The 12,871-nt window shown below is 36.9% G+C and overlaps 1 protein-coding gene across 1 annotated transcript; it reads left to right on the top strand.

The window, feature by feature from the left end:
* The first annotated feature begins 306 nt into the window (after positions 1-306).
* On the top strand, positions 307-12,871 carry scn4bb (sodium channel, voltage-gated, type IV, beta b). The gene is made up of 6 exons (XM_004076535.5): positions 307-444; positions 611-799; positions 5,401-5,564; positions 5,641-5,860; positions 6,707-6,836; positions 6,970-12,871. Exons 2-6 carry the CDS (start codon positions 703-705, stop codon positions 7,064-7,066), a joined length of 708 nt encoding a protein of 235 aa, XP_004076583.1. The 5' UTR covers positions 307-444; positions 611-702; the 3' UTR covers positions 7,067-12,871.

Below are 12,871 nucleotides of genomic sequence, written 5' to 3'. Positions count from 1 at the left end.
TCAAGTGAGGAGGAGGGTGAGGCGGAGAGGAGGAGTGACTGGAGGAGTCAGCAGTGAGAATGAAAGAAAGAGGGATGATGGAGCAGGTGAGAAAGTTCAAACAGAGATGAGGAAGGCAGAAAAAAACGCAACGGGGCAAAGTTATGATCAGGGGGATTTGATTCACAAAGGCTCTGATGAAGAAGTCTCGGCTTTATTGTGTCTGTCTTCAGTTCTATTAGTCTTTTTACTTGTCCCTTCCTCCTCCTCCTCTTAAATGCCTCTCATCCTGGCTGGCGCTGCAATGTGGCTGTGTCTGCAGTGAAAGTGCTGGCTGGCAAATTTCCCCTGGAGTGAACTCGACTGCGCAGTGAGAGTTTGCTGCTCTCCTTCCGTCCCATCCACACTGACTCAGCTGTGTGGACGACCAGCTGACCCATTACACAGCACTGGCTGCTGCAGCAGGTAAGCATGACAAGCCTTGAACTGGGCTCATTGAATCATACTTTTTTAAATCACTGAATCTAGATATCTGTGATGGGAACCTTTCCTGGGGCATCTTTCATAATTTTCTCTTTTATTATCTGTGGCTTTATCCCTTTTTAATAACCTTTCTGACCCTCTTTCACAGGATTACAAAACAGCAGAACAAGTTGAGCAGAGCAGTTTCTATCTGCTACGTAATTTAGGGCTGGATCCTGCTGCATCATTTGTTTTGGGACAATGGTAGCCGGGATGGATGTTCGGTGGATCGGGCCAGAACCCATGAGGCGCTGCCCTCCTCACAAAGCCTGCAGACTGATCTTCTCTTTACTATTCGGTAAAGTCTAAACTCTTTTCTTACGTCCCTGTTGATCTCCTGATCAGTGTTTCTTTTTGTCAGCTTCAGGTTTTAGGTTCCTTTTACTGCACAAATAAGCTGATGACCGTTTCTTTTCTTTTTTTTAAACCTAAAATGGTGCTTTTGATCTTGTTTGCTGGTGGATTTTCCAGCACACAAGCAGTAGGACTTAAGAAAAGTTGTCTGAGTTCTATTAGATGATCACATATATAACAACTAAAGAGCTAAACGTTTCCTCTAATCAACAACAAGCTGTCAAGAAACCAGTAAAATCATTTGAGAAAAAGACCTGCACAACCAGTACAATATCTTTTTATTACCTGTAAATTTGCCACGCTGTTGGTTTGACACATCGTAATCCAATGATTTGTGAGATGCACTCTAACAGGAAATGTAAGATCAGTCACACACAGATAAAAAAATAACGGTTTTGGTTAAATTAAGGAATCCCAAGGTTAAAATCCATGCACTCTGGGCCCAATGTTCCCTTGAGTTTTGGTCTAAGGTCTTCTGTTCTGCTCTGGCAGCAGAATCAGCTTATTCCCAAACATCTGAAGGGTGTAGCCCAGACTTTTGAAAAAAATTTAGGGTTTTCTTTTGCATATGCAGGCAAAGAATTGGGACAGATTAATACATAATTATTTTTAAATGAGATAAAAATGTAGAATTTCTTCAGATTTTGCAATCAAGAAAATCAATCTTGAGTTTGCACCTTCTACCCAAAGTTTTCTTAAATTTAGCCTCTTAATTTATATCTTTTTAAGGATTCTCACATTGTTTTATGAAGAATTTGAAAAGTATATATGCATCAAAAAATGTTTGATATTTGATAAATCACATTGTACAATGCAAGTTAAGATCACTTTATACATATTTAAATGTAAAAGGAGTCAATGTTTGGAACATTTGGATAGCCCCTTTTATACGGTTTTTAATGAGCAACAATGGTCAGTTTGTGGCAATATTAGTATTTTACATTGCTATGGAAGTTTAAGCCAGCTGTCTTTAAAAACCTTCAACCAGTGGGATGAAATTTGTATGTTTTACTTATGAAAGCTGTCCCACTATATCTTTATTTTTTGTTTTTGTTTTGAGGAAAAACACTTTTCTCTTTTTTGGTTTAAAAGTTTTAGATTTATAAGACTTAAAAGACCTGTAAAGTCTGAGATGTGGCTTTTTAAATTGTTTTTGAGAGCAATAAGCTGTCTAACTTTGGAAGTAGGTTTGCTAAGAGGTCAATAAAAAGAAAATTATCTCTTGCAAACAAATTTTACTTTACAAAGAATTACTTTAGATATGAATGGTTCTGTGATCATTCTCAGATTGATGTGCAGCAAGTGCTGGTTTTAATCAATGTGGCCTTACTATAAAGTGAACTTGGATTTAAGTGTTGAAGCTTGGTCTTTTATTTACGTTTACTATTACATTATAACTCTAAATGCTCGCTGATTAGTAATTGTGTGCTGCTTTAGTGCTCTGATGGCTGTTATAGGCCCCAACAACCAGTTCAGGGGTGTGGTGGTAGAGTGTCCAGTCTGAGATTGCTGGGTCTTGGGTTCGAATCCTCCACTGGTCTTACCAGTGGATTTGAACTGGTCTTACCAGAAGCTCTCAAAACATCCTTAATGGGTTAGATTGGGGGATTAAACCACCAAATGGTTCCCAAGCACAGTTGTGACTCCATCTCACTGCTCCCTGTAACTTCAACAATCCCCTGTTAAGATAAAACAACTACTGATAACAAATGAATGTTTTTTTCGTAAAATCCACACTATATTTATTCTAGTTGTAACATAATAATACAAAGAGTAAAACATATCAGTGTTGAGAACCTGTTAAAAACAAATGCTGCCACTTCCTGGTGCTGATGGGGGTCTCCAGTATACACTTACACAAAGACCTTAGCCAGGTTGGAACTTCCCCTATTGACAGCAGTGTCACTGCAAGGACACTAGGGTATCAATGTACCTTAAAGTGTCTAAACATCAATGCACTTAAGACTACGGATGCAAGTCATTGGAATAAACCTATATTTAAGTAAAAATAATTTTTATTTTTAGTACTTCTTAATACATTTCAGTTAAAATGTGCCTTTTTATGAACTAAAGTAAAAAATTTAATTAGACGCGCTCATAGAAACTCAAGTTTTCACATCGACATACAGAATGTCCTTTTCAACCTTGAAGAGAATTGATTTTCTTGACAGTTTCAAAGTTTTTAAGTGTTGACCACATGTAGCGGAAGAGCAAAACTGAGCAAAAGCCAAGCACAGCAAATCTCTCCACTCCAGGCAGAATTTACAGAGAGAAGACCAAACAGAAAACGGAGTCAGTGCTGTTTGAACTATATGGTGTTTATTTAAGTCATAAGTCTTTAATAGCATGAATCAAACACCACACTTAGACTTATGACCCAAATTAAACGCCACAGAACTGGTTAGGACATGAACTCGAGGTCAAGGACTCATGGAGCAGTGACCAGGAGAAGCCTTTGCCAGAGCTTAGTTGAAGGAATGTTTTCTTGTGTTGGTTTTTGGTGTGTGGATGTACAAATGCCTGGAAAAACACCGACATGTTTAGAGGCAGAGAATTCTTATCAACCCAACACAGAGAGCAGGTGTTAACAAATCCCAATCAGCCTCCTCACAGAAGTTGTGCTACATGAAAGTATTGATCTGAGCAGATAGATTTCTTGAAAGAGTGAAGCAATAGGAAGCAATAGGCAGTTTCCAAAAAAATGTTCTTGTAATTCCAACTATAAACATTTTAAAGAACCAAATTAAACCTGTTACTCATGTTTGGTAACAAAAACCAAAATGACTTTGCCTTAATCCCTTGATGACTGAATGTATTTCCAGCTGTGAAAAAAATCACTTGTGTTTTTGCTTTCAAGTAGATGCTGAATTAAGGTCATTTTGGAGTCAAAGTGGCTCGGTGGATATTTGCATCGACAGGCATCAAGCGGTTAAGCTGTTATCGGTTTTTGATCCTGGTGTGTGAGCCTTTGTAATCATTTTTGGGTTGTTTCTTTATGTACTCCATAAAAAGAATTATTGAGTTATATGTCTGCATTTTATAAAGTATTTTTAAAAGCTAATAGGAAATATTTTTAAAAAACAGTGATGTATTTTTGTATATTCAAAACATTTCTTTAATACAACCACAGTATAACAAAACATACAAAAAATGTCCTCGTGCAAAACCCAGGAATGAATTTCCGTGAGCATTTGCATGTTGGACACATGTATTGTACTCAAACACATGTTAACCTCAAAATGCTGAAAACAAAACCATTGCTCACTCTCATCTTGTGGGACTAAAAAGAGAAATGAAAACAATTATTAAATGTTTTGGTACATATGGACAGGGGAATGTGCTGATACTTTAACCACTGCAAACATAATGACCCTTGTTTTGCATTTGTATTGAATGACCCATCTTTATCAGTATTTCATGGCAATAGTGTCTAAAAGCTGTTCCTGTAGCACTAGGTCCAAATAACAACAGCAGCTTAATTGTGGGATAAATATATTACCAAAATATAAATGCAATTTTGGTTTCTGTAAAATAGTCAGTGTTGCAGAGCAGACTGGGCATTTTGGTAGCATACTGTTCTGCACAGTTTAGTTAAGTGATGAAAGTGCATTGCAAGTGTTCTTTTAAAGTCAATGGGTTTCCCTGTAACAAATCTACCAGCGTAGCAACGAATTACCACACAATATTTTACAATATTTTACAATATTTTGTAAAGCCGCTGTAGTCTGTAAATGTCTTGTTTTATTTTAAACAAATCCTTCTTTAAAAATGGACCTCACTAGCCAAAAAGATGATGTGATCATAACCAGGCATGCCCACACACCTGCACACACTCACACACAGGCACACACACACACACACACACACACACACACACACACACACACACACACACACACACACACACACACACACACACACACCCACACACACCTACATACACACACACACACACACACCCACACACACACACACACACACACACACACACACCACTCAGTGGAACCAAAACTGCAAGAAAAGCACAAGTTAAAAACGGCAGGAAAAAGGCCATCTGAGCCTGAGTACAGAACGGGAGCAAAGGAACATACGAGACTGATCACAACCAGGTGTCAGGTGCACAAAACTCTGCAGGTAAAGTCATGTGTAAGCACAAACACAGAAACATGCAGCAGCAATCTTTCTACATGGTTAAATATGTGGTTATTGTTGTATGACTCTCATCATGTAAAGCTGTGCGTGTTTCAATAAGTTAGAAGAATATATTGTGGCACTAATGAACGTACAAGAAAATGAAATTACATTTTTAAACCAGAAGAAGTAAATAAAGCAGGTTTGCTTTTGGAACAATTGCATATATTTTTAACAAGCTAGCGCGCATTTCCAAGGTAGTAGGTCACAGTCAAAATCTTGTGGGAAGAAGACAAATACAAAAAACTTAACGTTGGTTTGATCTGAAGGAAAATAAATATGTTACAAAAAAAGTAAATGTTTTGACTTACTGTTAATTTCTATGCTGACTTCAAATTTCTCTTCCCTCTCCAGGAGTGTGGTCTGCTCAGGCACTGGAGATGTCAGTGGGAAAGATTCCCTACCTTGAAGCGGTGAACGGCAGCACAGTCGTTTTGCCCTGCACATATTTCAGTTGCATTGGCATTCAGAACCTTTACTTTAACTGGCAGTTTAATGACAACGGCACCATGCAAAAGGTAAAAACATTTTAACTAGTTGAAAAGTTTCCACAGAGTATATAGCACTAGTTGCGTACTTTGTTGATCTTTCCAGGTTTGTGAATCAGTGATACCTTCAGAAGGGGTGGTACCAAAGGTGAGCATATTCAGAGATCGAGTGGAGTTCGTAGGGAAGAACCATGAGAACAACATTTCCATCTTGTTGTGGAACATCACCTTTGAAGATGGAGGCCTGTACACCTGCTTTGGTCGAAATCCAAAGGAGAAGGACAAGAACCACAGCGCCATCTTCCACCTCATCGTGGTGGATGAGTGTGAGCGTTCCTTCTGACGGTTTCCTATCTTCTTTAGTTTCATAAATTTGTTTGAGTTTAATATTAATTTATCTGTTCTGACTTTCATTATTCCTTCTATTTTTGGAAGAATAAAACAAACAAATACATTTTCCCATTTGATTCTTAATGTGAAAACCAGTGTAGTATATTACTATTTATAACATTTTGTTATAACAAAGTAAATGTTTTCAATACTAATGAATTTGGAGTAGAATTTTATTCATTACATGTCTAAAACCTTTGTTTAAAAACAAAATTGTCACACAAAACCAATTTCTTCAAAGAGACAAGACCATGAGGCCTTTGAGGACTAAAAAAAAAATAACACATATTAATCCTTTATTGCTTGTGATGGGTCATTTTAAGCTTTTTAAAATATGAACTTAGTTAATTTCTTGGCAGTTAATAGACACCCAAAAATCCTTCCATTTGTGTTTGTTGGAAGTGTGTTTAACAGATCTGTCTGTCTTGTCCTTTAGACCTTGTGCAAAAAGTAAAACATAGATAAATAAAAATAGAGTCTCAAAAGATTTGACATAGGTTTTAACAGATTTCATAAGTATGCATTTAGAAAAAAAGCAAATATTGACAAAATTGGGCTGAATGCAGTGAGTGAACTAAGAGTTTTGCTATGATTTAAATACAGTCTTTCCAAAAAGAGTTTAAATTAAAAAGACATTGTGGAGCTTAAAAACTCAAATTCATATGAAGTAACATTCATTGTATTGAGAATATATTTTAAAATTAATTTAGTGTAATAATGTTTTGAAAAAAAAAATTCTTAATGCTTTATGTCTTTCCTTTTGCAATGTTCATTTTGTGCAGTGAGGGTGGTGGACAACAGTCTGACCATCATGATAGCTTCGGCGGTGGGCGGAGCAATTGCACTGCTGATGGGCTTCATGCTGCTTAAGAACTTCACCCTGTTTGTTCTTTCAAAGATGGAGGAGAAAAAGTGAGTTTAGTCTGCAGCCCCGATGCTAACGCTGCAAGGGTTTCTCATTATTTCATCACAATTGATTCTTGACAGTTTGAGCTTATACAGCACACATGCTGAGTATTTTTTTTGTCTGTTTTCCTTCCTGCAGTAAGGAGTGCCTTGTATCTTCATCAGGGATTGACAACACAGAAAATGGCCTCTCAGGATCTAAAGCTGAGTCAAAAGCAACACCAAAAAAGAAATGAGACAGTGCATGTAAAACAACAGGAGTACTCTCTGTTCAAATTGAATTTGCAGAAACATATACATGCAAATATAAATTGTATTCAAGTTTTTCATTTTGGTTGTGTTTTTCAGATGGAGAAACCTATTTGATGTCAGTTAAAGCAATGATTGATCTTGAACTAGCTGAGTAAATTAAGATACAACTAAAAAAAAATTAAATTCAACACAATTCAAGATGGGCACATCATTTGTATGTAAATGTATACCTAGTAGTAACATATTATAGTAGATTTTGAACACACAAATACTAACTTATTTATAGAAAACAGAAAATATTTCTGAAGCATCATTTAAGAAACCGTTAGCAAAAATTCTCTAAAATCTAGAAATGTGTAAGAAAAAGGAAGGGGTTGATCATAAGTTGTCGGTGCAGCTTTGGGGGGAGGGGGGGTCTCCATATAATTGCAGCTTATAGTAGTTGCCTGGTTGCCATTGTCATAAAACATAATGCATGTTTCTTTTATTTTTTTAAGTTTCTTTTGTTTTCAAACGTTGCGTCAGAGTATGTTGTGAAGGTTCACTTTCTGTGGTTGTACTGCTTTTGCTGAGTGCAGGACCATTATGGTGAGAACATTTCTTTAGATGACAACATTCATGCATAAAGATCTCACCAAACTATTCAGAAGTCCTGACATTTTTTCTATGCAAAGTTTTGACATTTTGTTTTAAACCAAATGCTAAGTTTTGTAAAGATACTTATCAAAGTGTACGTTTTGTTGTGATATTCAGCGTTTATCTCTTATTTTCCAGCATGTTACCCTTTCAAAATGAGTTCTTTATTTCACATTTCATCTTTATTATTTAGTCTCCTGTTATTATAAAATCTCTTTAAACATGTCTTTTTTTCAGCTTTTTTTCAATGTATTGGTAAATGTCACTCAAGAAAATTACCACAAATGTATTGTCACTTCTCAGGATTCAAACCATAACTTATAACTGGTTTAATTATTTGTCATCTTACTTTCAACTTTGTTATTATTTCAAACCATTTCAGAAAATTTGTGAGATCATCCATAGAAAATGCCTTACGTCCGGCTATTGCGAAATGAGGCAAAATCCCTGACCACTGCTTCCTGATATGGGCTCCGCCATGTTGAAACCAGTCGACAGTGATTGGCCCGAGTCGCTGTGAGTCATTGCATCGATGCGATGACTCACAGCGACTCGGACCAAGCACTGTCGACTGGTTTCAGCATGGAAGGGCCTGTATCAGGCGGCAATGGTACCTCCTAGTTGGGAACACTAAACATTGTTTTTACAGTCAGTGGTGGAGCATTAAACTGTTTTAGACTTAGACTGTTTCTGCAAAGTCTGTACAAAAACGTGCAAGCATCACTCCTCTATTAACCCCTGCTATTTCAACAACACACCATTTCATCCAAGTCTCAACTTAATTTGGCATCACCTTAAATGGAAAAAACACAGAACATTTTTTATATAATTGAAAATAAATTCAGGAATAAAGGGGTTAAAATCTGCTAAAAGATGAAGCAGTCGCCATGTAAGTGAAATACAAATGAGACATTTATCACATTGTTTAACAGATTCTTGTTAGAATCAAATGATGTGCTCATTTTGTTGTCTTATTTATGAGAATGGTTTTATATTCGGTTTTGTGGTGACCTAGGTTAAAAAATAGTTGGATGACATTTATCATTTTCTCAGAAAAATCTTGTGTTCTTCCTACAGCAAACCATAAAAACTTTGACTGTTTCTTGTGAATTCAAAGGCTAAAATTAGAGATGAACTCCACTAACAATGATAGTACTAGAATAGTTCTACCAGGTAATGCAGTTGACCTGTTTTAATGTTTTTATAGATAAAAAAAAAAAAAACAACAGCATACCTGCAGAGTGTATGGTTTGTTCAAACAATTTTACCAAAGAAGAAATCAAAAGAGAGGTCGAGGTGGTTAGGGGTTCCGAAAGAAAGATGATAGAATCTTGTTGTTTAGGTTTGTTCTTTACTTCACTCTATACATTTTCTTTACTTGATAAAAAAAAAAAGTAGGTGCCTAATATTGCATTTTCTCCTCTGCCAGATAGAACTGCAGCTTTTAAAACAGTCGTCATGTCTGTGCACAAATAAAAAAAAACAATGCTGTGAGCTTTAAGAACTCTAATGACAGACAATCCCCCAAATATTCCCCTGATCCAGCTAAATTGCACCTATAGAGCATGTGCAACATGAGGCAAATCTTAGATATAATGCTTGAATACAGATGCACTTTTGAGAACACCACTTTTGATGTACTAACACTGGTAACACACGATTTAAGGTAAACCCGAATCCCTTCTTTATCACGCGCTAATATCAATGTGCTTCCCCCCAGCTTTGGCAAAACATGAGTTCTCTGACAATCTATTCTTGACTGACTCTGAAAAGATCTATTGGTCAAGCGTTTTTTTTGAAGAAAATAAAATACAATAAAGTCACATACAAAACAGCACTTGTGGGGTGACTTTCCTGGCCATAATGAACATGAGATCAGCCTAAATTCAAGCTCATATTTTGCTGCTGCAAAGAATAAAAAGAGAAGATGCTCTCACTGCAGACCACTGACTCTGTCAAATGGGGTTGTTTCTTGCTGAATGTTGTATCATCAAACTCAGCGCAATAGTAAAATCCAACTTGAAGCTGTAATAACGGTATAAAAATGAATGTCTGACTTAAAAAGAAATACCTCGAGAAAGTGTGAATGTGTGCTTCAGCGTGCCTCTGATCTTTTTGATCTCTGGTTTTAGCAATACACCCTTAAATGGTGCATTTGCACTTTAAAAAGATTTATATTTTTATGTAATCTAAATGTGTTTTGGTCTTTTGCTGTATCTGAGTGTGTAAAAGAAAGCAATATGAAATTGTCTAGAATGTGACAGCCCATGGACTGCAGCAAACTGATAGTGAGGCAAATATGTATTTGAAAGCCCTATGAGTTTGTAAGTTCTCTCACTTAGAAATTATAGAGGAGCCTAACATTTTCATCGTAAGTGCATGTCCATTGTGAGAGACATCATCAAAAAAAATCTAGAAATCATCTTGAATGATTTTTTTAAATAATTGATGTGCATGCTATTGCTGTAAATGAGTGAATAACACCTGAGAAAATCCATGTTAATATTTGGTACAGCCTTGTTACTACACAGGTAAAATGTTCCCTGTAGTTTTGCACAGACTGCAGGAGGGATTTTTGCCCACTCTTCCATGCAGGTCTTTTCTAGATCAGTCAGTTTCTAATCGCTGAGAAACACCGAGTTTGAGCTCCCTTCAAAGATTTTTTTTTTTGGGGTTGAGGTCTGGGGGCTAGGCCGCTCCTTGGTTTTCCTGGCTGTGTGCTTTGAGTCACGTTCATGTTGGAAGACCCAGCCACGACCTATCTTCAATGTTCTAACTGAGGGAAAGAGGTTGTTCCCCAAAATCTCACAATACATGACCCTGGTCATCCTCTCCTTAATACAGTGCAGTCGTCCTGTCCCATGTGCAGAAAAACAGCCCATAGCATGATGCTACCACCCCCATGCTTCACAGTAGGGATGGTGTTCTTGGGATGGTACTCATCACTCTTCTACCTCCAAACATGGCAAGTGGAATTAAGACCAAAAAGTTATTTTTTGGTAATATCTGACCACATAATTTCCTCACCTTAACTCTTCTGGATCATCCAAATGTATAACTTAAATGGGCCTAGAGATGTGTATGTTTAAGCAGGGGAGGATTTAAACCATCATGTCTTAGTGTATAACCAACAGTAACCTTGGAAACAGTGCTGCCAGTTCTTTACAGGTCCTTGACCAGCTCATCCCTTGTAGTTTTGAGCCAAGTCCTCACCTTTCTTAAAGTCATTGAGACCCCACTAGGAAAGATCTTGCATGGAGCCCAAGTTCGAGGGAGATTGTCAGTCATATTTAGCTTCTTCCATTTCGCAATATTTGCTCCAATAGTGGATCTTTTTTGACCAAACCGCTTCAATTGCCTGTGTCCCTTTTCAGCCCTGTGGACTAACATGGCCCTCTTGGCCATGGTAGTAGTCAGAATCTTACTTATAGTTTTGGGTGGTCAGGTGTCTTTATGCAGCTAATGGCCTCAACCAGGTGCCTCTAATTTAGGAAAATAATTGGAGATGGAATATTTAAAAGCGGACTAAAAGGTCTTTGAGGGGCAGAATTCTAGCTGATAGGTGTCCAAATTCTTCTTTGCACCACAAACATACAAAAAAATTATTTTAAAAAATCATGCTATGTGGTTTCGAGATTTTTTTTTACCATGTCTCTCACAGCAGATATGCATCAAAGATAAAAATTGTTCTAAAAATCAGAACCTTCCATGATTTCTAAGTGGGAGAACTTCCAAAATCACAGGGTGTTCAAATACCGGTACGTATTTGCCTCACTGTACTTCCTTTCATTGTATTGGTACTGCAGTACTTTCAAATGACCTCTCAGGAGAGTCTTTTGGATTTTCTAGCTGTGAATTGAAGTTTTACATTAAATTAAAGTAAACCTTGCTTTACATTTTGTTTTATTATGTGATGGCCATTGCTGGTTTTGCTCCCTTTGTTAGTCCTCTGTATGCAATGGGTGGATTCTCCATGTCATCATTATTTTTCTTTCAAGGTGATTCTCTCCTCCTTGGCTATTTTTTTCCTTTCTACCCAGTGATAATTTTCTGTTGCTAGATTATATCCTTGTAGAATCACAGGGTTTTGCTGCTGCGGCATGACAAAATAGACTTCATGTCTGTTGCTGTGCAGAGGCATGCAATACTCCTGCTTTTCTGTATTCTCCCACATGATAACCATTCAAAGGAGCTTTCAGGTTTTTGAGAACACATGGATTGATTGACATTTTTAAATACAATAAAACAAAACCAATTTCCTGACTATTCTACTGTCTAACCTTCAAATATACCCACAGACTCCTTACAAGGGTTTACCAAACCTAAGCGTTTGATTTTTAGTTACCAAATACAACAAATGCACAAAGAAAACAATAAATTAATTAAAAAAAGGCTTAATAACAATAACAAAAGCTCCATGATTGATGGAATTTTAAACCTAAGATGATGCCTTTTGTGCTAAATTAATAAATAATAAAAAATGATATTTACGTCAAAGGTAATCATAAATTTGTGATAATTTCATGATAATTTTGCAAAGATAAACCCTTTTGAATTTAAAAACATGTCTGACCTTTATTTTGGAAGGTTTCTGATCTCTTAAAAAAATAACAGTCAAAAAACATTTGATTTCAGTCATGAAGTCATATGGATTTGCTGATGTAGAGACAAACTCTTGCAGCTGATGGAGAGAAATAGATCTGATTTTTGTGAACTGCAAAAACACCATTTCAACCAAGGAGGATAAAAACGCCGTATTTAAACTTTAAGTGTGATGGACCTCATGATAACAAGCAACTCTATGCAACTCACAACAAACGTGCATCCTTTAACTGAGCATTGGCGTGTTTGTCACTTAATCTCTGTTTGCAACACTAAAGTACGCTGATCTGAGACTTGTGATGATGGCTTGTAGGTTGAACATGGAACATCCTTCATGGATAAGATTTGAGCCCCTGCCCACTCAGGCTGTGGAGAGTCTGTGACACAAGTCTTGCAACTTCGCTGCTCTGCACACAAATAAATATACAGCTGTGTTTCTGGCTGCTCCATCAAATGATGCCCCCATTTTCAACCTATCATTTGTTCACATCCACTCCTGATCTTTTTATCCCAGGCTTCAAACGTGAAATCAAATAAAGCTTTGAATAGAA

Source organism: Oryzias latipes, chromosome 14 (assembly GCF_053564925.1).
Source record: "Oryzias latipes strain Hd-rR chromosome 14, Olatipes_Hd-rR_3.1".
In the NCBI taxonomy this organism is placed as follows: domain Eukaryota; kingdom Metazoa; phylum Chordata; class Actinopteri; order Beloniformes; family Adrianichthyidae; genus Oryzias; species Oryzias latipes.
Note: the sequence above shows the minus strand (reverse complement) of the source record. Positions and strands in the feature narration are given on the sequence as shown.